Raw genomic sequence first — 23,486 nt, 5'->3', positions numbered from 1 at the left:
CAGTAGAACTGGTGGAAGAATATTCCCCTCCATCCACTACTTGAACAGCACGTAGAAGGCATACATCTAGCAAGTAGGATTGGAGCTTGTTCCTGGACCAATGCAAAGGATTCTCTGTTTACATTTTGTGCAGGGTACTGACCTTCTCATACCCTTTGTCAGACAAGAAGAAGTAAATAATGGTTTGATGTACCTTAATGGCTTACGATCTGTTCTCCAAAGGAGCCAAAAGTTTAGGTGTACGAGTAGTGACAGATGGTGGTGTAGGAAGTACAGGATCTCATCATGACGTTCCCCGTAATCCCACTCCCAAGGAGGATTCCAAACAGGCAAGCAACAGTGTTGATCTATTATAAAATAATATACACTCTCCCAAAGGTGGCATAATACAAAATTTATTAGGATCAGCATGACTGCAGTTGTATACAGAGTTCACTGGGAGTAGGTTCCATTGAATTTGGTGGTGCTTAACATGGAGGAAGTTCCAGCTTCACTTCAGTTAAATGATCCTATGGTAGCAGAAAAACACAACCTGAAGCCCTGGATCAACTGCTGCCTATGTAAGTAGAAAGTAATGGGTTAATGGACCACCTAAGACAGTTTCAAATGCTCATATGAACCTACCAACGAATACCAAATGTATTTAATTAACATCCTGTGCTTCACGGTCCTTGGATCAGATTCTGTATCTCATATTGAGAGAAGTCCTATATGAACTGTCTTCACCTTCCAAACACAACTGGTTTCTATTTATACATGCACAATCTTTTCAGTCATTTGTGTGAGTGGTTATGCAACACCTATAATAGCGGGTTAGTTCACCAGAATGTGTCTCACCAAATCTGCCTGCTTCCTTCCCCCATGAGATTTCTGACTGGGAAGGGGCAATGAAATGGTGTCCTTCTAAAGATCACAGGCTATCATTTCTCTCTCCCCCTTAGCAGTCTGGCATTCTTCTCCCAGACATACCAACTAAACTATTTGCAAATAAAACTGGAAATCACTTCACAAACCAACAGAAATGTCATGTTCTGTTGAACTGGTATAGGACGAAGTAGACCGGTCTAAATGAGGGTGACCACCACCTGTACAGAGAAGAGCTAACATACACCTCTGGGGAAAAATAGAGAGATATTTCCTAAATTTTTCCCCCACAAAGGCATAGATGACAGGGTTGATGCAACAGTGGATCATAGCAATTGCTTCTGTCACAGCAATGGCTACAGATAACTTTCCCTCACAATCATTTTTTAAGCCACATGAGAAAATTGAATCTTGATAGGTCTGCAACAAAAGAGTGATGTTGTATGGCATCCATAAAAGGAAGTAAACAATCATGATGACAGAAATAAGCTTGACAGCCTTCTGCTTTCTCTCATTTCTACCCTTAATCAAAATCTTTATAATCTGCATGTAACAGAAAACAATGATGACTGCGGGAAGAGCTAGGCCCAAGACAACCCTCATTAAAGTTAAAAATTGTTTCCATCCATTTTCATGTTTTGAAGGATAATGAATGGTACATTTGTGGATCTCAGATTCCGTTTGAACATGGTGAAATACAAATTCTGGCACAGAGGCGAATAAGGCCACCACCCAAGTGACGACGCTTGTGATGGTGCCATAGGTGATCGTTCTGGCTTTTAATGCGAACACTGCGTGAACGATGGCCAGGTATCTATCAATTGTCAAAAGGATGATAAAAAAACTTCCGCTGTAGAAGCCTACACAATAGACCCCAGAGAGAATTTTGCACATTGTATCTCCAAATACCCACTCGCGGGCTGCATAATGAGCCCAAAATGGGAGCGAGAAGATAAAAAGCAAGTCTGAGATGGCTAAATTGAGCAGGTAGATATCGGTCATGTTCTTGAGCTTCTTATATCTGATGAGGATCAGCACCACCAGTGAGTTGCCCAGCAGGCCAAATATGAACACCAGAGAGTAAAGTGGTGGCACAAAATTAGACGCAAATGTTTTCCCCTTCTCGCTGTGAACTGGGGCTGTATCCGGACCATAGTCAAAAGTTGTTTCATCATCTGGCATCATGGAAAAATTGTCCATCTTCTTGTCACAGAATATGAAGAATCTACGTAGATGATATAAGAAACAACAATTAAATAAAACAGCAAAATAATGTATTTGTAATCAATGATAATATTGAATATTTAGTCTGCTGATGAGGATCAGTATATAGCCAAATATAAACAAGATTAAAGCAGTGACAGAAAATGGGGAATGCAATGACGTTAAGAATGAAACCATGCATTTTAATCCGTGATAATGCTAAATGTGTGGTCTATTGCTGTGGATTAGTGTATCGTCTTGCAGACTAAATATAAATGATAAATATTAAATCAGTGACAAAAGATGGGGAATAAACTCATGTGAAGATACTGGCATAAAACTTTCTAAATGGCTGTCTGAGCAGCAAATCCCCTAGAATCAATTCAGTGGTATCCAGGAAACTTTCTTATACTGAATTAGAACACTGGTATTATCTACAATAACCAGCAGCAGGAATCATAGAATTGCAGAGTTGGAAGGGACCTCAACGGTCATCTAGTCCAACCCCCTGCAAAGCAGGAAACTCAGCTAAAGGATCCAGGACAGGATAAAAACCTCCAAGGAAGGAGAGTCCACAAAGCTCCTAGGGAGGCTGCAAGAACTCACAAAAGATTCAGACAGGAGTCGATTTGCGGTCCTCAGGGATTGAAACAGGGACCTTTTGCCTCCAAAGCAAACAACTGAGCTTCATTTCTGCCATATGGAATAATACATGGGAGATATACCATTGGAAATTGGAAGGGGGGGGGCCTTAGCCCTTGGTCAGTACAGTGGTACATCGGGTTAAGTACTTAATTCGTTCTGGAGGTCCGTTCTTAACCTGAAACTGTTCTTAACCTGAAGCACCACTTTACCTAATGGGGCCTGCTGCTGCTGCTGCTGCTGCTGCTGCCGCACCACCGGAGCACAATTTCTGTTCTCATCCTGAGGTAAAGTTCTTAACCCAAGGTACTATTTCTGGGTTAGCGGAGTCTGTAACCTGAAGCGTATGTAACCTGAGGTACCACTGTAACTGGTTGCGTGTCGAGGTTCCTCAAGCCACCCCTCACAACACTCACATAAATTTTGTTTAAGGTTTTTGCATAATTTTGGCCACAACTTTATTTAAATACATACATGTGAGTGGTTGCTTAGGCATTGGTTACAACTATCTGTCCTTGCCCAGGGACAGAACTGACTTCTGGATTCCAGCAGAAGCCAGTAAGGGAAAACAATATTGGGGAGAAATGGAGCTGAGGCACAGACCCTCCCCCCTTCCCGCATGCTCCCCAGGGCTTGCCGGCCCTAGCCCCATTCCAGGGATTTGGACGAAAAGATGGCAAGCCCCTGGATTCCTTTAACAGAATTCCCTTTCCGCAGCAACCTTGGAGGGGCAGGCCCAGCCAATCCTAACCCCTCCTCCAACCAATTGATAACCAATGCCTAACCGCAACCTTACAAGTTGTGACGATTTGCTACGCAGTGGGCAAAAACCAAATGGCCCAGCCAATCAGCCAGATGGACAAAATTCCTACCAGGCCCCTGCCCCAATGGCAGACGACTCCATGACAGGCATAGCAAGGTCAACGCAAAACCCATAAAATTAGGGCGGGTGGGCGGATGATCCGTTGCATGCAGCGAAAGAGAAAGCTCCAAGCTGCGTTCACAGGATTTCAAACATCCGATCCCTCACACCAAATTGCAATATAGGATTTACCCCAGCAACCCAACCATCCAATCGTTGCCGCAGGCTTCCTTGGTAATCCTGCCTGACAACAGAGGGGTGGCCTGGTGGACCCCACCGCAACACGCGCTCTCCATGAGGGAGAACACGCTTTACCATATAACTGGGCAAACCAATATGTGTCCATAAGTCCCATTGAATTCAATGCTGGAAAAGTGTCTATAGAATTAGGACCTGTTTCCTTCATTCAGAGTTCTGTATCGTGGTATCTGGCTTTTGTGATAGCCAAGGCATGTAGCTTCTAAGTAAAACGTTAGTATCACTTACCCTGCAATTGGTAAAATCCAGCACAGGAGGTGAGAATTCAAGGACTTTGATTACCCAAACCTCTCCTGACTATTACAGTCAGTTTATTTCCCCTGCAATTCCAAATCACTGTCGTGAGCTGTGCAAATCTTAAGAGCAGCTGTTTGGGAAATGCTCAATGCTGCTGATTCTGTTTTCTGGGCCGCCAACTGTAAGAAATGATAAAAAGTTGGGTGTCTATAGGAGGAGCAGGAGTTCTAAAAACAGGCTGGCTGCAAGTCCTTCATGTACATCCAGCAGTTTCCGTGGAATGGCAGGGAAGGGGAGACTTTGGTCCAAGTCTGGGTGTAGGACAGGAATGTGTAGACTGTGTTCAGCAAGCCAGATCCAGCCCACCAAGCCAGACAAAGTCGCCCTCGCAGATTTGGGCAGTTTCAGACCGGTGGTTTTGTGAATGAATTCTGCAACATGTCATTGGCACAATAGTGCATTCGTGGTGGACTGTCAACACATCAGTGTCTTTTATCAGCTGTTCCCTGGTTTCCTGCTTGGCGGGGGGGTTGGACTCGATGGCCCTTGTGGTCTCTTCCAACTCTATGATTCTATGATGCTTCCCCAATGCTACTATATTATCGCTGCCTGCCATTGCAGCCGAACCAAAAAAGCTTCGCTCAGTCTAGAATTAGAGATGTGGAGTTCTAGCAAAGAAGAAGAAATTCCCAGGGGTTTTCTGCTGTCACACTGAGGTTTGCAGCCACAGCTTTATCATTGATTTATGTTGCGGTGTTCCTTCTGCATTTCACTAAGGAAGTCATGAAGGCACAGCAAAAATACAATGCTGGGAATTGCATCGACAAAGCCACATCATAACAAAAGTGGGAGGAAATATCCAAAACTGGAGTGGCTGGTTAGCTCTCCAGATGTTATTGAATGCCAACTTCCACCTGCCCCAGCCAACGTGGCCAAATGCCAGGGGAAATGTGAGGCCAGCAACATTTGAAGAGTTGCAGTTTCCCCATCTCTGGCCAAATGCCATTGCAGCCCCAGCAGACTAGGGCTCAAGGACTTGTCGAAATCACTACTAATAATTTTTAATAATAATTTTATTATTTATACCCCGCCCATCTGGCTGGGTTTCCCCAGCCACTCTGAGCGTCTTACAGCATATATAAAAACATAGTAAAACATCGAGCATTAAAAACTTTCCCAAACAGGGCTGCTTGTTAAGATTTCATTGCTTTCCTGATCTTATTTAGCTTATTTCGTTGGAATCACAACTGAGAAAGGCATCATTCTAACACTAACCAGATTTAGCTCAAAAAGATATTGATTCCCACACTCAAAGCTAATTTAGGAGGTTGACAGAGTTCCCGTCCTCTTGGTTAGCAGTATGCTCCACCATTCTTGTTCCTTTTATTTTTGCAACTATCCCATGAGATAGATAGGACAAGTTACATCCACACGCAGCCATATGTAATACCACTAGGCATCCCAAATTGGGCTTCATCACAATTAGGGATGGAGGATAAATTTTATTTGGTTTCCATTTAAAGCCGAAATTATCAAATTCGCACTTTCCAAAACATTACGAGAACCGAAAATCTTGCAGCCTTCAAAATCCACACATTTGATCCAGTTCTCCTGCCAAACAATGCTAATAAAAATGCATAAATTAGGAGAAAGTGCTTATAAAAACAAACATGTTTGTTGAACTAGTTACAAAATGGGGAAAACGCTTGCAAAAATGTGTACGTTATTCAAAACTGATTGTAAAAAAAAATATGGTTTGTTAGGAGGAATTCGCACTAAAATTCTGAAGAATTTTCACGAGGATTGGTTTTGTTTTTAATCACAAAGAAGAACTGCATCTAGGACTGAATAACTGAGAAACCAAAACCGACAGATTCTTTCACCCCCAACGCGCGATAAAGGACTGAATGAGATGAAGGAAGTCAATTCAAATAAAACCATGGTACTTTGAAGCACTCACCCTATTAGTTATAGAAAACAATACCAGCAGAACATCCGCCAAACTGATTGCTTGCTTGACTGATCAATTGGAGTCTTGATTGCAGGGCAGGCTAAAATGTGCCCCCTTTCCAGTGTGGCAGATGGCTGCTCAGTAGACTGTACCACAGTGTTAATTTCCTTTTCCTGCCCCTCCTTTCAAAAGTTCATGCAAAAGTAACTTAAAAATAGGTCTTCCTTTCTGTCCATCTCTGTTCAGTTAACAAATATCTGCATTTCAGGGCTTTCCTTCCAACAATAAGAGTCACAAACAATTCCAGTTGGCTCTAGCTAGCAGACATTCATATCAATACATTTCCCCCATCTAGATCTTCTGCAAAATTGATGAGATTTAAACCTGCTTGTGTTTGTCAGTGATATTTTGGCTATTTTCAATATTTTTTATATTTTGATGTTCCAAACTGTAATATTATATATTCCAGATTCCCAAACTGATGAAAAACACAAGGTGCTGAGGTTTTCCACCCACCACTCGCAAAAGGGATGGGGGAGGAAATTGGTTGAGTTTGCAAACCATTGTGATTCAGACTTCCCAAAATAATGCATGAACTGAAATGCAGGTCTCCTTCAAAATTCACACTTTTCCAAAGTTTGGAATGCAGTTCTCCAATCAAAAAATGTGGGCAAAAGGCATGTGTTAGCAGACTAAAGGTAAACGTAAAGGGACCCCCGACCATTAGGTCCAGTCGTGACCGACTCTGGGGTTGCGGTGCTCATCTCACTTTACTGGCCGAGGGAGCCGGCATACAGCTTCCGGGTCATGTGGTCATGACCAAGCCACTTCTGGTGAAACCAGAGCAGCGCACGGACACACCGTTTACCTTCCCGCTGGAGCGGTACCTATTTATCTACTTGCACTTTGATGTGCTTTCAAACTGCTAGGTTGGCAGGAGCAGGGACCGAACAACGAGAGCTCACCCTGTCGCGGGGATTCGAACCGCCGACCTTCTGATCGGCAAGTCCTAGGCTCTGTGGTTTAACCCACAGCGCCACCCGCATCCCATGTTAGGAGACTATGTGTGTGGAAATTCATATATTTGTGACAATAATATACAAAATGCATAATATTAAGCTAAAATTGCTTGCTAATGTCAGGAAGTTAGGTCATGCATGCAGAATGTGTAAAAGAAAGAAGGATGGAGGTGTTTGAGAATTTTAATGAGAACGTGTTTGAAAAAAAATCACAAGCTGATGCAGAAATGTAGTGAATTGTACTTACAGTTCCAAAAATGAGTAGGAGAAACTGCTCTGGAGCTTGCAGTCTTAGCTGCAAAAATTCACCATGCTGGTTCAGTGCAATTTGTTATCTTAGTCACTCATTATTATGAACTAGCCAAGAGTCATGAATATGTTTCGGTGGGGACACAAAGGATGTACTGATTGATTCAGAAGATTTATACCATCACCTCTTCAAACTACAGAGGGTCCCAAGATGGCTTACAGGTGGATAAAAATAACACCATCACAATCCTCAAGCTTACAATTGAAAATGACAAAACACAAAGAGAAGAAAGGGTGGGGAAGGAAGGAGGAAACGTACAAAGTCAGGCACAAAATTCACACAAATGGAACCCCCCCACCCCCCCACCCCCCCGCATTACTCAGATTAACTCACCAATTTACAAAGGTGCTTGCCTTTAAGATATGATGGTGAAAGCTGGATTATTTGGAACAGGCACGTTGTGGAAACCAGAAACAAACAGCCCTTTCCTGTGGGTAGAAAAGTTGGTTCTGCAAATTTCTAGTGGACAAACGTGACTCCTAAAAATCAAGAAATAGTTCCCTTATTCTAACAGTAATGATTTGCCTGGTCAGCAACATCTGTTTCCGTACCCCTGCAGACGATTTTGAAAACTGCAAAGTATCTTACTAGACTTTCATTGCACAATTTTGAGTTGCTGTTTATGCTGAATGGCAAAAATACCAAAAGCAATCAAATGAAGTCTCACGGGACTGTTTATATGGGATTTTATGTGTTTTAAAATGTTCTTAAGCAGTCGGTGGCTCTTTAAGTGTTTTCTTATTCCCCCCCCCCATTTTTGCTCTGTTGGGGAGGGTGAGATGGATATCTGGTTGGGGATTAATTTTAGTATAACTGCTGTTTTTTATTGTTTTATTGGTTGTTGTATAGTTTGCATTTTGTTTTTAAGGGGCGGGATCAGGGCTGCCTGGGAGTGGGCCCCAGCCAATAGAATGGCTGGGGCAAGTTCCACAGGTGGGGGGGATGCACTGGGACATCCAATCTCAGTGATCATGGGCAGGAGGAGGAATTACGCTAAGACCAGACCATGTCATTACCGAGGAGGCAGGTTTAGTCATTGTTTGAAGACTATCCCTGCCTCCGGGTCTGCTCTTGACCGGATGGATACTGGAATCAACAAGGGAAACCCACATGACCTGACGGTGTTGCTGTGCAATACTAGGTCAATGATTCATAAGACCACTGCCATCCATGACTTGATCATGGATGGAGGACTTGACCTGGCATGTGTAACAGAGACTTGGATGGATGAAGCAGATGGTGCTGTCCTAACTGCTGCTTGTCCACCAGGTTTCTCTTACGGACAGCAACCCAGGTCATGTGGGCGGGGATAGGGGTTGCAGTGATTTTTAGGAAGTCACTAGCTTGCATCAGGCATCCTACTGGGAAGACCCAGTTCTCTGAGTGCACGTTCTGGAAGTTGGGCAATAGGAGCAGTACAGGATTCCTTTTGGTGTACCAACCTCCCCGCTGCACCAAGAATTCCCTGCCCGAGCTGCTTCAGGTCATGGTGGATGTTCTCCTGAAGACACCTAGTTTGGTTGTCCTAGGGGATTTTAACATCCATGCCGACACGACCTTACAAGGGGCCGCTCGGGACTTCATGGAAAGCATGGCCTCCATGGGGCTGTCCCTGAATATGTTTGGCCCAACTCATAGTGATCTGACACTAAGTAAAAGTGAAATAAAAGAAGTGCCATGGTCAGATCACTTCCTGGTGCAACTGGACTTCTCCCTTCCCCTATGCAGGGAGGTGGGACCAATTTGGGTGGTCCATCCCTGCCACTTAATGGATCCAAACGGTTTCCAGAGAGTGGTAGGGGATGCTTTATCCCATGTTGATGGCCTTTCAGCTGATTCCCTGGTGGCCCGCTGGAATGCGGCGTTAACCAGGGCTATCGGCTATCTGGCTTCAAAGCACCCTCTCCGATTGCATGGAGCCCGGACAGCCCCATGGTTTCCTCTGGAGCTGAGGGCGAGGAAACAATCGCCGAGATGGCTTGAGCGCCGGTGGCAGAAAACTGATTCTGAATCAGACCGGACATGGGTTAGAGCTCAAGGTTGAGCTTACCAAGTGGTGATAGCAATGGCGAAGAAGACTTTCTTCACCACCTCTATTGCATCTGCAGAAAATAGTAGCAGGAGACTCTTTCAGGTGGTGCGCAATTTAGCGGAACCACTTTTTACCATTGGGGCCTTTTAAAGACCCCAAGATCTCCTGCAACGATTTTGCAACATTTTTTGCAGATAAAGTCGCTCAGATTTGGAAGGAAGTAGACTCCACCGTGGGAGCAGGGCTGGGGCAGGAGAGTGCTAGAGCCCTGTCTGGTCAAGTTGCATGGAATCAATCTTAATCCGTTACCTCTGAGGATGTGGACAGGCTGCTTGGACGCATGAAACCAACCACCTGTCTCCCCATCCTGGCTAATAAAAGCAAGCCGGAAAGGGCTGGCCGATGGGCTCTGCGGGGTGGTGAATGTTTTCCTCTGTGAGGGAGCGTTCCCAGACCTGCTGAAAGAGGTGGTCATTAAACCGCTTCATAAAAAAATCTTTAGACCCAGCCAGTATGGCCAACTATCGCCCAGTTTCAAATGTTCCATTCTTGGGCAAGGTGATTGAGCAGGTGGTTGCTGAACAACTCCAGGCACGCCTGGAGGTTGCGGACTATTTGGATCCCAATTCAGGCCTCATCATGGGACTGAAACTGCCTTGGTCGCGCTGGTTGATGATCTCCAGCGGGCTAGGGACAAAGGTGAGAGCTGTTTCCTAGCATTGCTTCCTCTGTGGAGACAGAGCATAGCCACATGGCTAGTAGCCTTCAATAGCCCTCTCCATGAATTCGGTGGCCATCACTGCCTCCCGCAGGAATGAGTTCCATGATTTAACTACACACCTCATGAAGAGGTGCTTTATTTCATCTGTCCCGAATCTTCGAACATTCTGCTCCATTTGACATCCACAAGTTCTGTTGCTATGAGACACGGAGAGAAACCTTTCTCTTTCCACTTGTCTTCATGTCAGGTTTAGCACTTATCCCACACAAGACACGACACACTGGCAGTTCGACTAGCTGAGGTTTATTTATCAACAACGGGCTTTCAGCAATCCAAGCTTCCCACAACTCATACCTCACTGTCAGAGTCATTTGACTCGACTGGCCTCCGGCCCCTTCCAAGGCCAGATATACGCCAAGCCCACCCCCCACTTTCTGCTGGTCCTCCTTTGTTCTAGTCGCTTGCTCCGCCTCCTGCTTCTTGGAGACTCAGGTGCAGCCAATTCCTCCTCCTCTGGAGTTGAATCCAACCCCTACGACCACCTGCATCCTGCTCCTTCATCTCTGTGCTGCTGCGAAAACTTACAGGCAGCAATTCAGAGCGAGAAGGGCTTATCTCACTTTCGTGGTGTGAATGAACCAAGTTCCTGTTTGCCTCTGCCTCTTCCTCCCCCTCTGTTGAGTCCTCTCTGCCGGCCATGTCTCTGACAGTCATGTCTCCTCTTCTATCTTACTTCCCTTCCTCTAAACCTGTGGTTCCCAACATGGGGCACACGACGCACAGGGGGGCAATTTGATTTTTAAGGGGAGCAATTCGAGAATGAGCTATTAACAACTAATGGTCTTTTAGGCTTCCTCCACATGAATAGGAGTTCATTTTTTGAATAATAAGAATTATATGTCACGGGGGGGGGCACCAGGATTTTAGAGATGCTGTCATGAAGGAGACAGCTCCCAGTGAAGGTTTGCAGCCAACTGAAGAAAGCAGCCAGGTACAGAGAGAGTTAACTGTCATGCAGGCTGAGCATTGGCTAGTGCCAACTCCTCCGCCCCTTGGAACGCCGGATGATAAGGGAATGATTGAGAGCGGGAGGGAACCCAGCCAAAGCTCTCGGGAAGTTCCAACAGGCGGGAACAGAGAAGGAAGTAGTCTGTCAGAACAGGAAGAGATTGGAGCTGATCCAGTCCCTCCTAAGAGTCGGCTAAGGGGAGGGCTGTTAGACAAGAAGCAAAACAAAAGACGTAAGATACACAAGTTCAATATCTTTTGCAAAACCCAGAAGGAGTCTTCAGAGGGGTCATCTTGAGTAATGATGCCAGCAGCTTTGTCAGAGCTGTCCAGAGCTATCTGTTTGTTTTTGCAATAAATCCTCCTTTTTAATTAGCTACGCTTACTGTGTTATCAAGCTGGGAACCTGAACTCCTAACAGGCTGGGAATCACTGCTCTAAACTAAAAATCCCCAAATGCTGCAGCATTTCTTCATAGGCCATCATACTCTTCAACATCTATCCTATGAAAATAGGGATGTCCAATTCCATAATAATAATAGTTATAGTAGTAGTAGTAGTTGTAGTAGTAGTAGTAGTAGTAATATTTTTACTATTTATACCCCACCCATCTGACTGGGTTGCTCAAGCCACTCTAGGCATCTTCCAAACGATAGAAAAACATAATAACACATTATTATTATTTTTTAACCTTCCCTATACAGGGCTGCCTTTGGGTGTCTTCTAAAGGTGTAAAAAGGCAAACAGCTGTATTAATACATTGTGAAATAATGCAGACTCTCCCAAAGATAGCACAATACACAATAGGGTCAGCATGGCTACAGTTGTATACAGAGTAAAGAAGGAGTACGTTCCATTGAACTCAATGGTGCTTTACATGCAGAAGATTCCAACTTCAGTCCTTGATATCTTCCCTTATAGGGCCTTCTGGTAGCTGGACTTGAGAAAAACTCAGCCTGAAGTCCAGGATCAATTGCTGCTTATCCAAGTAGACAATCTGGATTAATAGACCAAGAATCTAACACTGCCAATGGTAGCTTCAAATGTTCATATGCACCTATCCAGGGCTTAATGTCTCCCTCTAGTAGAAGATCAGGTAACAGAGGAACTATTTATCATCCTGGGCATCATGGTACTTGCAGCAAGTTCTGAGAGAAGGACTATCTGAGTCCAATAGGCTTCCCCAAAAGTCTTTCCTGGGTGGTGCCCTTAGTCATCTTTCAACAGAAATTGAATAATGTCGAGTACAGCATGTTGACAGGGTTGTTTTCTGCCTTGACCTCAGTGACCAAAATTGCATCTATATGTCCTTTAAACATGATGGGTGACGTCCTGGAAATCTGCAGAGATGTGGATATTTCCAACTATAGCACCTATTAAACTGGATATAACTCTTATTTGCCATTCCCCCAGTAAAATACAGTTTTAATATGGATATGACTTAAAGATAATAATAATAGAATCCTGTCTTTATCTTACCATGTCATTATCTCGTGGGGAAACCACATGTGTAAGGGAGCTGCTGCAGTCACATTAAAAAACAACAACAACTAAAGTTTTGGGAAGATGCAGTTGTGAATGGAGGAGCTTCTGATGGGTGGAGAGAGAGGCAGCAGGGTACTTTGCCTTTCCCCTTCCAACTACTTTTTCTGCTCCATCTATCACCAACTAGATTCTCTCCTGGTTGGATTGCAGGGCAGGTTCATGAGAATAAGCCTTGCTCAGAGTTTTGACCTTGCCGTTCCCTTTGTCAAACAAGAAAACACTAATCATGGTTTGATGTACCTTAATGGCTTAAGATCTCTTCTCCAAAGAAGCCAAAAGTTTAGGAATATGAGCAGCACCTGACAGAGGTGTAGGTAGTACAGGAGCCCATTATGACCTTTCCCCAAACCCCAGGATGACAAACAGCTCCTGTGCTGATTTATTATAAAATAATATACACTCTCCCAAAGGTGGCATAATACAGAATTTATTAGAATCAGCATGACTGCAGTTATATACAGAGTGAACTGGGAGTAGGTTCCTTTGAATTTGGTGGTGCTTAAATGTTCTAACTTCAGTCCTTGACATCTTCCCTTATAGGGCCTTCTGGTAGCAGGACTTGAGAAAAACTCAGTCTGAAGTCCTGGATCAACTGCAGCCTATCCAGATATTGGGTTAATAATGGACCAATGTTCTGGTCCACTTAAGGCTGCTTCAGATGTCCATATGAACCTGTCCAGGACTTAATGTCTCCCTATATTGGAAGAGGGACATGGGTGGCGCTGTGGGTTAAACCACAGAGCCTAGGACTTGCCGATCAGAAGGTCGGCGGTTTGAATCCCCACAATGGGGTGAGCTCCCGTTGCTTGGTCCCTGCTCCTGCTAACCTAGCAGTTCAAAAGCATGTCAAAGTGCAAGTAGATAAATAGGTACCACTCCGCCGGGAAGGTAAACAGTGTTTCCGTGCACTGCTCTGGTTCGCCAGAAGCGGCTTACTCATGCTAGCCACATGACCCAGAAGCTGTACGCCGGCTCCCTCGGCCAATAAAGCGAGATGAGCGCCGCAACCTCAGAATCGGCCACGAGTGGACCTAATGGTCAGGGGTCCCTTTACCTTTACCTATATTGGAAGACCAGATAATGGCAGACATAACTCATTAACATCCTGGGCTTCGTGATCCATTTCTGCATCTCCTATTGAGAGAAATTTGATAGGAATTGTCTTCACTTTCCTGATACAACTGACTTCCAAAGCGAGAGTTCGGCATTTATTTCTACAAGCTCAGTATTTTTCAACAATTTGCGTGAGCAGTTTTTCACCACCTATCATAACAGGAATTGTAGTACATCAAAATATGTCTCACCAGATCTGCCTGCTCCCACGGGAGCCCCAAGGGGGAAGGGCGTGAGAACAGTTTCCCTCCAAAGGTCATAGGGTATCCTAACACATCGTTTTCATCTTCCCCTTAGCAGTCTAAAATACTTTGGTCAGATATACCAACATTGGATTGGCATATTTCAAAACGTGAAAATCTGGACGCAAGAGTTGTTGGGCTTCTTTTGCAAAATCTCAAAAAAGAAGAAGCAGCTTTAAGAAAACTTGCCCCAAACTAGACTTCCGACATGAATTGCCATACGTACGGATTTGCCTGGACATTTAAGCGATTTCTTCCCGGACACTGCTATCTATACAGCCTATACAGCCTAGGACCCTTGTACCTATGGGACCGCCTCTCCTGGTATGTCCCACAGAGGAACTTACGGTCTTCAAACAAAAACATCCTGAAGGTCCCAGGCCACAGAGAGATTAGGCTGGCCTCAACTAGAGCCAGGGCTCCAATCTGGTGGAACGCTCTGTCACAAGAGACTAGGGCCCTGCGGGACTTGACATCTTTCCGCAGGGACGGCAAGACAGAGCTGTTCCACCAGGCCTTTGGCCAGAGCACAGCCTGACTCCCTCCTTTGGCAATCTTCACAGAACTCTAGCCCAATGGTTGCTATCAATTTGATTTGAATTAATTTTATAATTAAATGATTTTAGAATGTTGTATTATTTTATTGTCGTTAGCCGCCCTGAGCCTGGCTTCGGCTGGGGAGGGCAGGATATAAATAAAATTTATTATTATTATTATCCCGACATATGACAACCCTAACCAACTAAAGTCTTTGGAAAGAAAAGATGGACAAAGACAACAGGAAACCACTTCACAAACCAATAGAAATTTCATGTTCTGTTGAACTTATATAGGAGGAAGTAGACCGTTCCAAAATAGGATAATTGCGACCTGGGCAGAGCCTACAGAGAGGAGCTAACAAGCACTTTTGGAAAAATATAGAGGTATATTTCCGAAATTTTTCGCCCAGAAAGGCATAAATCACAGGGTTGATGCAACAGTGAATCAGAGCAATAACTCTTGTGACTTCAACACCGAAAGCTACCTTGCCCTCAATATTATTCTCTGAGTTAAATGAAAAAAATGAATCTTGAAAGGTCCGCAGCAAGAGGGCAATGTTGTGTGGCATCCAGAAGAGGAAAAAAACAACCATGATCACAGCAATAAGCTTGAAAGCCTTCTGCTTTCTCTGATTTCTACCCTTAACCAAAATCATGATAATCCGCAGGTAACAGAAGATAATAATGACTGTAGGAATGGCTAGGCCCAAAATGAACTTCATTAAAGTTAGAAATTGCTTCCATACTTTTTCATTTTCTAAGGGATAATGAATGGTACATTCGTATGTCTCATTTGCCTTTTGAACATGGTGAAATACAAATTCTGGCACAGAGGCTAATAAGACCACCACCCAAGTGACGACGCTTGTGAGGGTGCCATAGGTGATCGTCCGAGCTTTTAATGCGAACACTGCGTGGACGATGGCCAGGTATCTATCGATAGTCAAAAGGATTATGAAAAAACTTCCGCTGTAGAAGCCTACACAATAGACCCCAGAGAGAATTTTGCACATTGTATCTCCAAATACAAACCCCTCACGGGTTGCATAATGAGCCCAAAATGGGAGCGAGATGATGAAAAGCAGGTCCGAGATGGCTAAATTGAGTAGGAAGATATCAGTCATACTCTTGAGCTTCTTATATCTGATCAGGATCAGCACCACCAGTGAGTTGCCCAGCAGGCCAAATATGAACACCAAAGAGTAAAGCGGTGGCACAAAGTAAGAGGTGAATCCTTTCACATTTTTGTCAGTGACTGGCTCTTCCATACTCGCATAGTCAAAAGTTGTCGTTATCCCATAATCTGGCATCGTGGAATAATCATCCATCTTCTCTGTCACTGAATATGAAGAATCTATATACATGAAATAAGAAACAACAATGACAATTAAACCAAGTATTTTAATCAGTTATAATGCTAAATATATAGACTGTTGATGAGGATCGGTATACAGTGGTACCTCTGGTTACTTACTTAATTCGTTCCAGGGGTCTGTTCTTAACCTGAAACTGTTCTTAACCTGAAGCACCACTTTAGCTAATGGGGCCTCCTGCTGCTGCTGCGCCACCGCCGTGAGATTTCTGTTCTCATCCTGAAGCAAAGTTCTTAACCTGAGGTACTATTTCTGGGTTAGCAGAGTCTGTAACCTGAAGCGTATGTAACCCGAGATACCACTGTATTGTCCGGCAGGCTAAATGCAAACAATAAACAGTAACGCAGTGGCAAAATATGGAGAATAAACTCATGTTAAGATATTGGCATAAAATCCTCTAAATTTCTGTCTGACCAGCTTCTCCCCCTGAATGTCTTCACTGTTACCCAGGAAACTGCCCTATACTGAATTAGATCATTGGTCTATCCAACCATAAGAGCTCTCAAAGGATTCAGGCAGGAGTCTTTTCTATCTGAAGTGTTCAGGGATTGAAACAGGGAACTTCTGCCTCTAAAGCAAATGGCCTATTACTGAGCTTCATTTCTGCCATATGGCATGGGAGATATAACACTGAAAATTTGAATTCAGGGCTGGGCTTTCTCCTGGATAAATATCTATAGGGTTGGGACCTGTTTCCTTCATTCACTTGGAGTTCTGTATAGTGGTATCTGGCTTTTGTGGTAGCCAAGGCATGTAACTACTACTACTACTAATTTATTTATTTATACCCCACTCTGGGCGGCCCCCAACAGAATATTAAAAACACGATAACACGATATAGGTAAAATGTTAGAATTGATCTGTTTTCTCGGCCACCAACTGTAAGAAATGATAAAAAGTTGGGTAAGCCAATATGTGTCCATAAGTCCCATTGAATTCAAAGCTGGGCTTTCTCCTGGAAAAGTGTCTCTAGAATTGGGACCTGTTTCCTTCATTCATTCAGAGTTCTGTATCGTGGTATCTGGCTTTTGTGATAGCCAAGGCATGTAGCTTCTAAGTAAAACGTTAGTATCACTTACCCTGCAATTGGTAAAATCCAGCACAGGAGGTGAGAATTCAAGGACTTTGATTATCCAAACCTCTCCTGACTATTGAAACAGTCAGTTTATTTCCCCTGCAATTCCAAATCACTGTCGTGAGCTGTGCAAATCTTAGAGCAGCTGTTCGGGAAATGCTCAATGCTGCTGATTCTGTTTTCTGGGCTGCCAACTGTAAGAAATGATAAAAAGTTGGGTGTCTATAGGAGGAGCAGGAGTTCTAAAAACAGGCTGGCTGCAAGTCCTTCATGTACATCCAGCAGTTTCCGTGGAATGGCAGGGAAGGGGAGACTTTGGTCCAAGTCTGGGTGTAGGACAGGAATGTGTAGACTGTGTTCAGCAAGCCAGATCCAGCCCACCAAGCCAGACAAAGTCGCCCTCGCAGCTTTGGGCAGCTTCAGACTGGTGGTTTTGTGAATGAATTCTGCAACGTGTCATTGGCACAATAATAGTGCACTCGTGGTAGACTGTCAACACATCAGTGTACTTCATTCATTCCCCCACCCCGATGCTTCCCCAATGTTACCCTATTACTGCTGTCTGAAAGGGCACTCGTTTTATAGCACCACCAACGTGGGGCAGCTCCCTCCACCCTGAACATCTGCGGATTGACAGGCTGCAAGTTCTCAGCCTAAAGGTATAGGATTTGCAATGATAGGAAATGAAGCTGTATGAAGGCCCCAAAGGTTTCGCAAGAGCAAACAGGATTTAAAGCAAGATCGCGTATAGCGATACTGTAATGAGCACAGATTATCTTTAATGCACAAGATTCTTTATCTCCCAATGTGAAAGATTTGTGCAGAGGGGGGGGGGGAAGCAATATCAGCATCACCCCATCACTGGAGTGGAAAGGGTTTCTTCCTGTTTGGTTTGGTTTGTGTGTGTGTTCATGGCTGTCTATGCCTGTGTGACAATATGTGAGTTCTCTGCTTGTTTGTGTGTGCTGCGTGTGTGGTGAATATGCATATGTGGTGAGTGTATGTGTGATCTGCATGAGTTGATGGGGCACATCCATCAGTCAAACCCTTCCTTTTCCTCTGTACTTCTCCCAGATTTTCAAATCAATACCTCGCAGCAAACAGAGATCTGGGAGTTACATGCTTGCAGCGCAACCTAGAGTTCCAGTCTTAAAATCCATTCTTAGCCCAGAAAATAGTGTTTCTGGTTCAACAGGACTTTGAATTCAGATCTCCTACGCATACAAGTGAAGCACTCACCCTATTAGTCCTTGGCTAGCTATAGCAAAACAACAACAGTGAGGCAGATGGGTACACAGCAGACCACACCCTTTCCATTCAAATGTTCGTGCAAAAAGAACTTAAAATTAGGCCTTCCTTTCTCTCTTTATCTTAAGTTAACAAATATTTGCATTTCAGGATGAAGGTCTGGGGCTTTCCTCCCAGCAATAAGAGCCACAAGCAGTTGACTCTAACCAGCCAATAATATTATCAAAGATCTCTTCAATCTGCAACTTCTGCAAACTTGATGAGATTTAAACCTGCTTGTGTTTGTCCGAGATATTTTGGCTATGCTTGTAGCATGCTAGATTCCAAGCTGTAATAATTTATATTCCAGGTTCCAAAATTGATGGAAAACACAAGACCCTGAGGTTTGCCACCCACGAGGCACAGTGGGGGTGGGTACGGGAATTGGTTCAATTTGCAAACTGCCTTGATTCGGACTTCTCAAAATAATGCATGAACTGAAACACAGGTCTCCTTCAAAATGAACACTGTCCCACATTTTGCAATGCAGTTCTTCAGTCAAGAGATGTGGGCACATGTTAGGAGACAGTGTGCATAGAAATCCAGATACAGTGGTGCCTCGCAAGACGAAAAGAATCCGTTCTGTGATTCTCTTCGCCTAGCGGTTTTTTCGTCTTGCGAAGCAAGCCCATTGAAGGATTAGCGGATTAGCGGCTTTTAGCGGCTTATCTCTGATCGGATCAGCTGATAAGCGGCTTAGCGGCTTAGAAAAAGGGGGGAAGGGGAAAAAACCAGCAGGAACTCGCAAGACATTGTCGTTTTGCGAAGCAAGCCCATAGGAAATTCGTTTTGCGAAGCACCTCCAAAACGGAAAACTCTTTCGTCTGGTGAGTTTTCCGTCTTGCGAGGCATTCGTCTTGTGGGGCACCACTGTATTATTGCCAACAATACACAAAATGCATCGTATTAAGCAAAATTCCTTGCAGAGGTTAGGGTTAGGTATATATGTGTATAATAGGTCAAACTGCACGCAGAACGTGTGTAGTAAAAGAAAGAAGGACTAAGGTGTTTGAGAATTTTAGTGAGAACTTAAAAAAAAGCAATTCAAACTATTGCAGAAATGTAGTGAATTGTACTTAGAGTTCCAAAAATATGTAAGAGAAGCTGCTCTGGAGCTTGCAGTCTCACCAACAAAGACTCAACATGTTGGTTCAATGCAATCTGTTATCTTAATAACTCATTATGATGAACTAGTCAAGGGTGGTGAAGTGTTGTAGGTGGGACACAGCGGGTATACTGATTGATTCAGAAGACTTATACCCCTTTTTGGAGCCAGATAGGATCCCAGTGTAGCTTATAGGTGAATAAAAATAACAGTGTTCTGCCTTCAAGCTTAAAATCTAAGAAGGCACAACATGAAAGGAAAAAGGGATGGGAAAGGAATAAGAAAACAAGCAGATTCAGAAACGGAATTCTTGATGTTACAAGATTCTTGGAATGCTCAGCTTGGATATAAATGGGTTGTACATATTTCAGAAAAACAGGACTTCTTGGCCCCTGAGAAATTGTGTGGCAACCCAACCTTCCAGGAAGTGGCTGTAATAAAGCCAGAAGCTATTAGTCGTACAGGGTGTGGTCTTCTGGGAGCTAGTTGGAATTGGCAAACTTTTTCTCATGCTTATCTTTGGTAAGTCGGCTCACAGTTAATACCATCACCCCTAGGACTGATGTTCCTCCTAGTCTTCCTCACAGGCGAGGTGGTTCCAAAAGCCTGGAAGGGGGAAGGGGCCCAGTCAGTTGGTGAGAGTAGCAGCAGCTGAAGATGGGAAGTTCCTCACTGCTTCTCTTTTTCATACGGCACTTGGGACCTAACCCTTGCCTAACCCTTGAACACCCTTTTTCATAGGGCACTTGGGACCTAACCCTTGCCTAACCCTTGACCACCGTTGCTTGTGTCTCCCAGTTCAGCACCCTCCAATTTCTTTTTTCACCACCACCAACTTCTGCCCTGAAGCCATCTCCACAGTATCCTAATCTTAGCAAGCAAAGGGCAGGACCATTGTCAAAGACCTTCACTGTGGGTCCCTTCCTTCTCCAGATCACCAGGATGATTCTCTCTCTTTGTCCTGTCTTGAGTGGGAGAGCTCACAGTGCAACAAAATTAAGAGATGTGGAGAAGTTGAGAATGAAGATGAATTTCTACGACACTATAGCAGCATGAAATTAACAGCACACACTTCCAGCAAGTAACTGTGTTTAGAACTGGGGTTTTGATATGCGTTTGATCTTATAATACTCCCTTCATAGTCACCGAATGGCTATAAAATGTGATAAATTTAAAGCAAGGCCGCTTCTGCACTATACATTTAAAGAAGTATCGTACTACTTTAAATACTTTATGTTAAATGGTTAAATACTTAACCACCCTCTGTGATCTTCAGATGAAGGGTGCTATAGCAGCAGCAACAACAACAACAATAGGAATCCTGGGAATGATAGTTTTTTAAGGATGCTGACAGTTGTTATGAGACCCCTGTTTCCCTGACAGTGCTATAGTTTCCAGAAAACCCTGGGAAGAGGAATTGATTATTAAACCATTCCAGGAATTGTAGATCTCTGAGAGGGATCTCTGGAAACTATAGCACTGTCAGGAGAACAGGAGCCTCCTAACAACCCTCGGCACCTTTAACAAACTACAGTTTCCAGGGTACTTTGGGGGTAGCCATGACTCTTTAAAGTGGCATAATACTGTTTTATATATACAAAGCAAATGAAGCCCAACTTATTCCACCAGAACTGTATTGGTTTAAAATATAAGTTGCATTATATAAGGACCTAATCAATAAGCTCATTTTCTGCGAACTATGCTGATGTCGCTTCTTACTGATTCTATATATGCTCTCTTTGAGACATCAGTACGTTCCAGAGCAGGGCATGAAATTGTTATTTAAAAATAAAATAAAATAGTCAAGTCTCCTCCTAGTCCAAGTAAGTTTTTGACTCCAAATAAAGTTTATTTATGAGCTGTGTATCGATAGCACATAATAATAGAAATATGAATACTCACCAATCCGTTCTTCTTGTTGATGAGAAAATCACGGGTTCTGTGACAAAGCAAGATTCTGTGCCTAGATTTCAAAGGAGCGTATCATTTCCTGAATTAGAGTACACAGTTCCACCACTGACTGTTTAGCAACAAGTGAAAGAATAATGTCTCTTTTTCTGAAAATGACTCTTCACTTGAACACCACCCACCGTGGCAAATACTGCAATACTAAGCGTGACAAATACATCCCGTTTCTTAAATGTATTCCCTACCATAGGCTAGTGAAGTTGGTGCGAGAAACTGCCTAGTTTAAAATGACCGCAGGAGCAGGAGCATTTTTTGCTTGCTGTGTGTCCATAATACTTAAATAGCTATGCAATCAGATTTATCCAATATTCCAACAGCAAACAGTCACTCAAAAGAAGTCGAAACAAAATAAAAAAATTCCTTCCAGTAGCACCTTAGAGACCAACTTAGTTTGTTATTGGTATGAACTTCTGTGTGCACACACACTTCTTCAGATACACTGAAACAGATATCACCAGACCCTTATATATAGTGAGAGGGTGGGGAGGGGTATTACTCAGAAGGGTGGTGCGAATGGGTGATTGCCTGATAGATATGGTAAACCTGTTGACGACCGTTAATGACTGCAATTGGTCTTACAGGAAAAAGACGCGGGTGGCGCTGTGGGTTAAACCACAGAGCCTAGGACTTGCCAATCAGAAGGTCGGTGGTTCGAATCCCTGTGACAGAGTGAGCTCCCGTTGCTCGGCCACTGCTCCTGCCAACCTAGCAGTTTGAAAGCACGTCAAAGTACAAGTAGATAAATAGGTACCACTCCGGCAGGAAGGTAAACGGCGTTTCTGTGCACTGTTCTGGTTTGCCAGAAGCGGCTTAGTCATGCTGGCCACATGACCCAGAAGCTGTACACCGGCTCCCTCGGCCAATAAAGCGAGATGAGCACTGCAACCCCAGAGTTGGTCACGACTGGACCTAATAGTCTGGGGTCCCTTTACCTTTGCCTTTAAGGTGCTACTGGAAGGATTTTTTTCCCCAACTACGGCAGACCAACACGGCTACCTAACTGTAACCCAAAAGAAGGCGATATCAGCAACCAGCAGGTGTATAGCAAAGGTTAGAGTGTTGGACAAGGAACTGGGAGAGCAGGGTTTGAATCCCCATTCATAGGGTTGCTATATTCCCCAAAGTAAAAATCCGGCCCTATAAATGAAGATGTCAAGTTGGAACTTTCTCCATGTAAAGCACCACAAAATTCAATGGAACTGCTCATATTCCTAAACTTTTGGCTTCTTTGGAGAAGAGATCTTAAGCCATTAAGGTGCATCAAACCATGATTAGTGTTTTCTTGTTTGACAAAGGGAACGGCAAGGTCAAAACTCTGAGCAAGGCTTATTCTCAAGAACCTGCCCTGAGGTCCAACCAGGAGAGAATGTAGCTGGTGGTAGATGGAGCAGAAAAAGTGGTTGGAAGGGGAAAGGCAAAGCACCCTGCTGCCTCTCTCTCCACCCATCAGAAGCTCCTCCATTCACAACTGCATCTTCCCCAAACTTTAGTTGTTGTTGTTTTTTAATGTGACTGCTGTAACTCCCTTACACATGTGGTTTCCCCGTGAGATAATGACATGGTAAGATAAGGACAGGATTCTATTATTATTATCTTTAAGTCCTATCCATATTAAAACTGTATTTTACTGGGGGAATGGCAAATAAGAGTTATATCCAGTTTAATAGGTGCTATAGTTGGAAATATCCACATCTTTGCAGATTTCCAGGATGTCACCCATCATTTGTAAAGGACATATAGATGCAATTTTGGTCACTGAGGTCAAGGCAGAAAACAACCCTGTCAACATGCTGTACTCAACATTATTCAATTTCTGTTGAAAGATGACTAAGGGCACCACCCAGGAAAGACTTTTGGGGAAGCCTATTGGACTCAGAACTTGAGTGGTGCAGCAATTGTTACTGGCTCGCTTAAACTGCCATGGTGCAAGCTTTTGGCTTAACCTCTTTAACCTTTATCCACAACAGACATTAATTTTCTGTCCCCGATGTTTTCCCCACTGTCAGAATAGAATTGCAAACTCCTCAGGCTAGATATACACATATACGTATGCAATTGATCATTTGTGAACAGCACTTGTAAGCAGGGGCATTTACAAGGGACTGGTGGACAAGAATGAAGAGAGTAAGCGT

The 23,486-nt window shown here is 43.8% G+C and overlaps 1 protein-coding gene across 7 annotated transcripts; it reads right to left on the bottom strand.

Moving 5' to 3' along the window:
* Positions 1 to 379: 379 nt before the first annotated feature.
* LOC309515336 (C-C chemokine receptor type 5-like) lies at positions 380 to 21,579 on the bottom strand. Of its 7 annotated transcripts, none has more exons than XM_082193108.1 (4): positions 21,289 to 21,490; positions 17,059 to 17,188; positions 4,058 to 4,117; positions 380 to 2,089 (listed from the first exon to the last, which is right to left on the bottom strand). In XM_082193108.1, the coding sequence occupies exon 4, from the start codon at positions 2,062 to 2,064 to the stop codon at positions 1,006 to 1,008; it is 1,059 nt and encodes a 352-aa protein (XP_082049234.1). In that variant the 5' UTR covers positions 2,065 to 2,089; positions 4,058 to 4,117; positions 17,059 to 17,188; positions 21,289 to 21,490; the 3' UTR covers positions 380 to 1,005. The 7 variants fall into 7 exon arrangements, with proteins under 7 accessions (XP_082049234.1, XP_082049235.1, XP_082049236.1 ...); XM_082193106.1 differs by lacking the exons at positions 380 to 2,089; positions 4,058 to 4,117 and adding exons at positions 14,731 to 15,900; positions 16,021 to 16,237 and having other exon boundaries at positions 16,999 to 17,188; positions 21,289 to 21,579; XM_082193109.1 differs by lacking the exon at positions 4,058 to 4,117 and having other exon boundaries at positions 16,999 to 17,188; positions 21,289 to 21,491.
* Between the last annotated feature and the right edge of the window lie 1,907 nt (positions 21,580 to 23,486).

The sequence above is a fragment of the Podarcis vaucheri genome (genome assembly GCF_965113315.1).
Source record: "Podarcis vaucheri genome assembly, chromosome: 12".
Taxonomy (NCBI): Eukaryota; Metazoa; Chordata; class Lepidosauria; order Squamata; family Lacertidae; genus Podarcis; species Podarcis vaucheri.
The sequence above is the reverse complement of the archived record's forward strand: the minus strand, read 5'-3'. Positions and strand labels throughout refer to the sequence as shown.

Coding starts and splice junctions, on each gene's coding strand:
- LOC309515336 (XM_082193106.1), bottom strand. CDS start 15,874: ATGGATGATTATTCCACGATGCCAGATTATGGGATAACGACAACTTTT.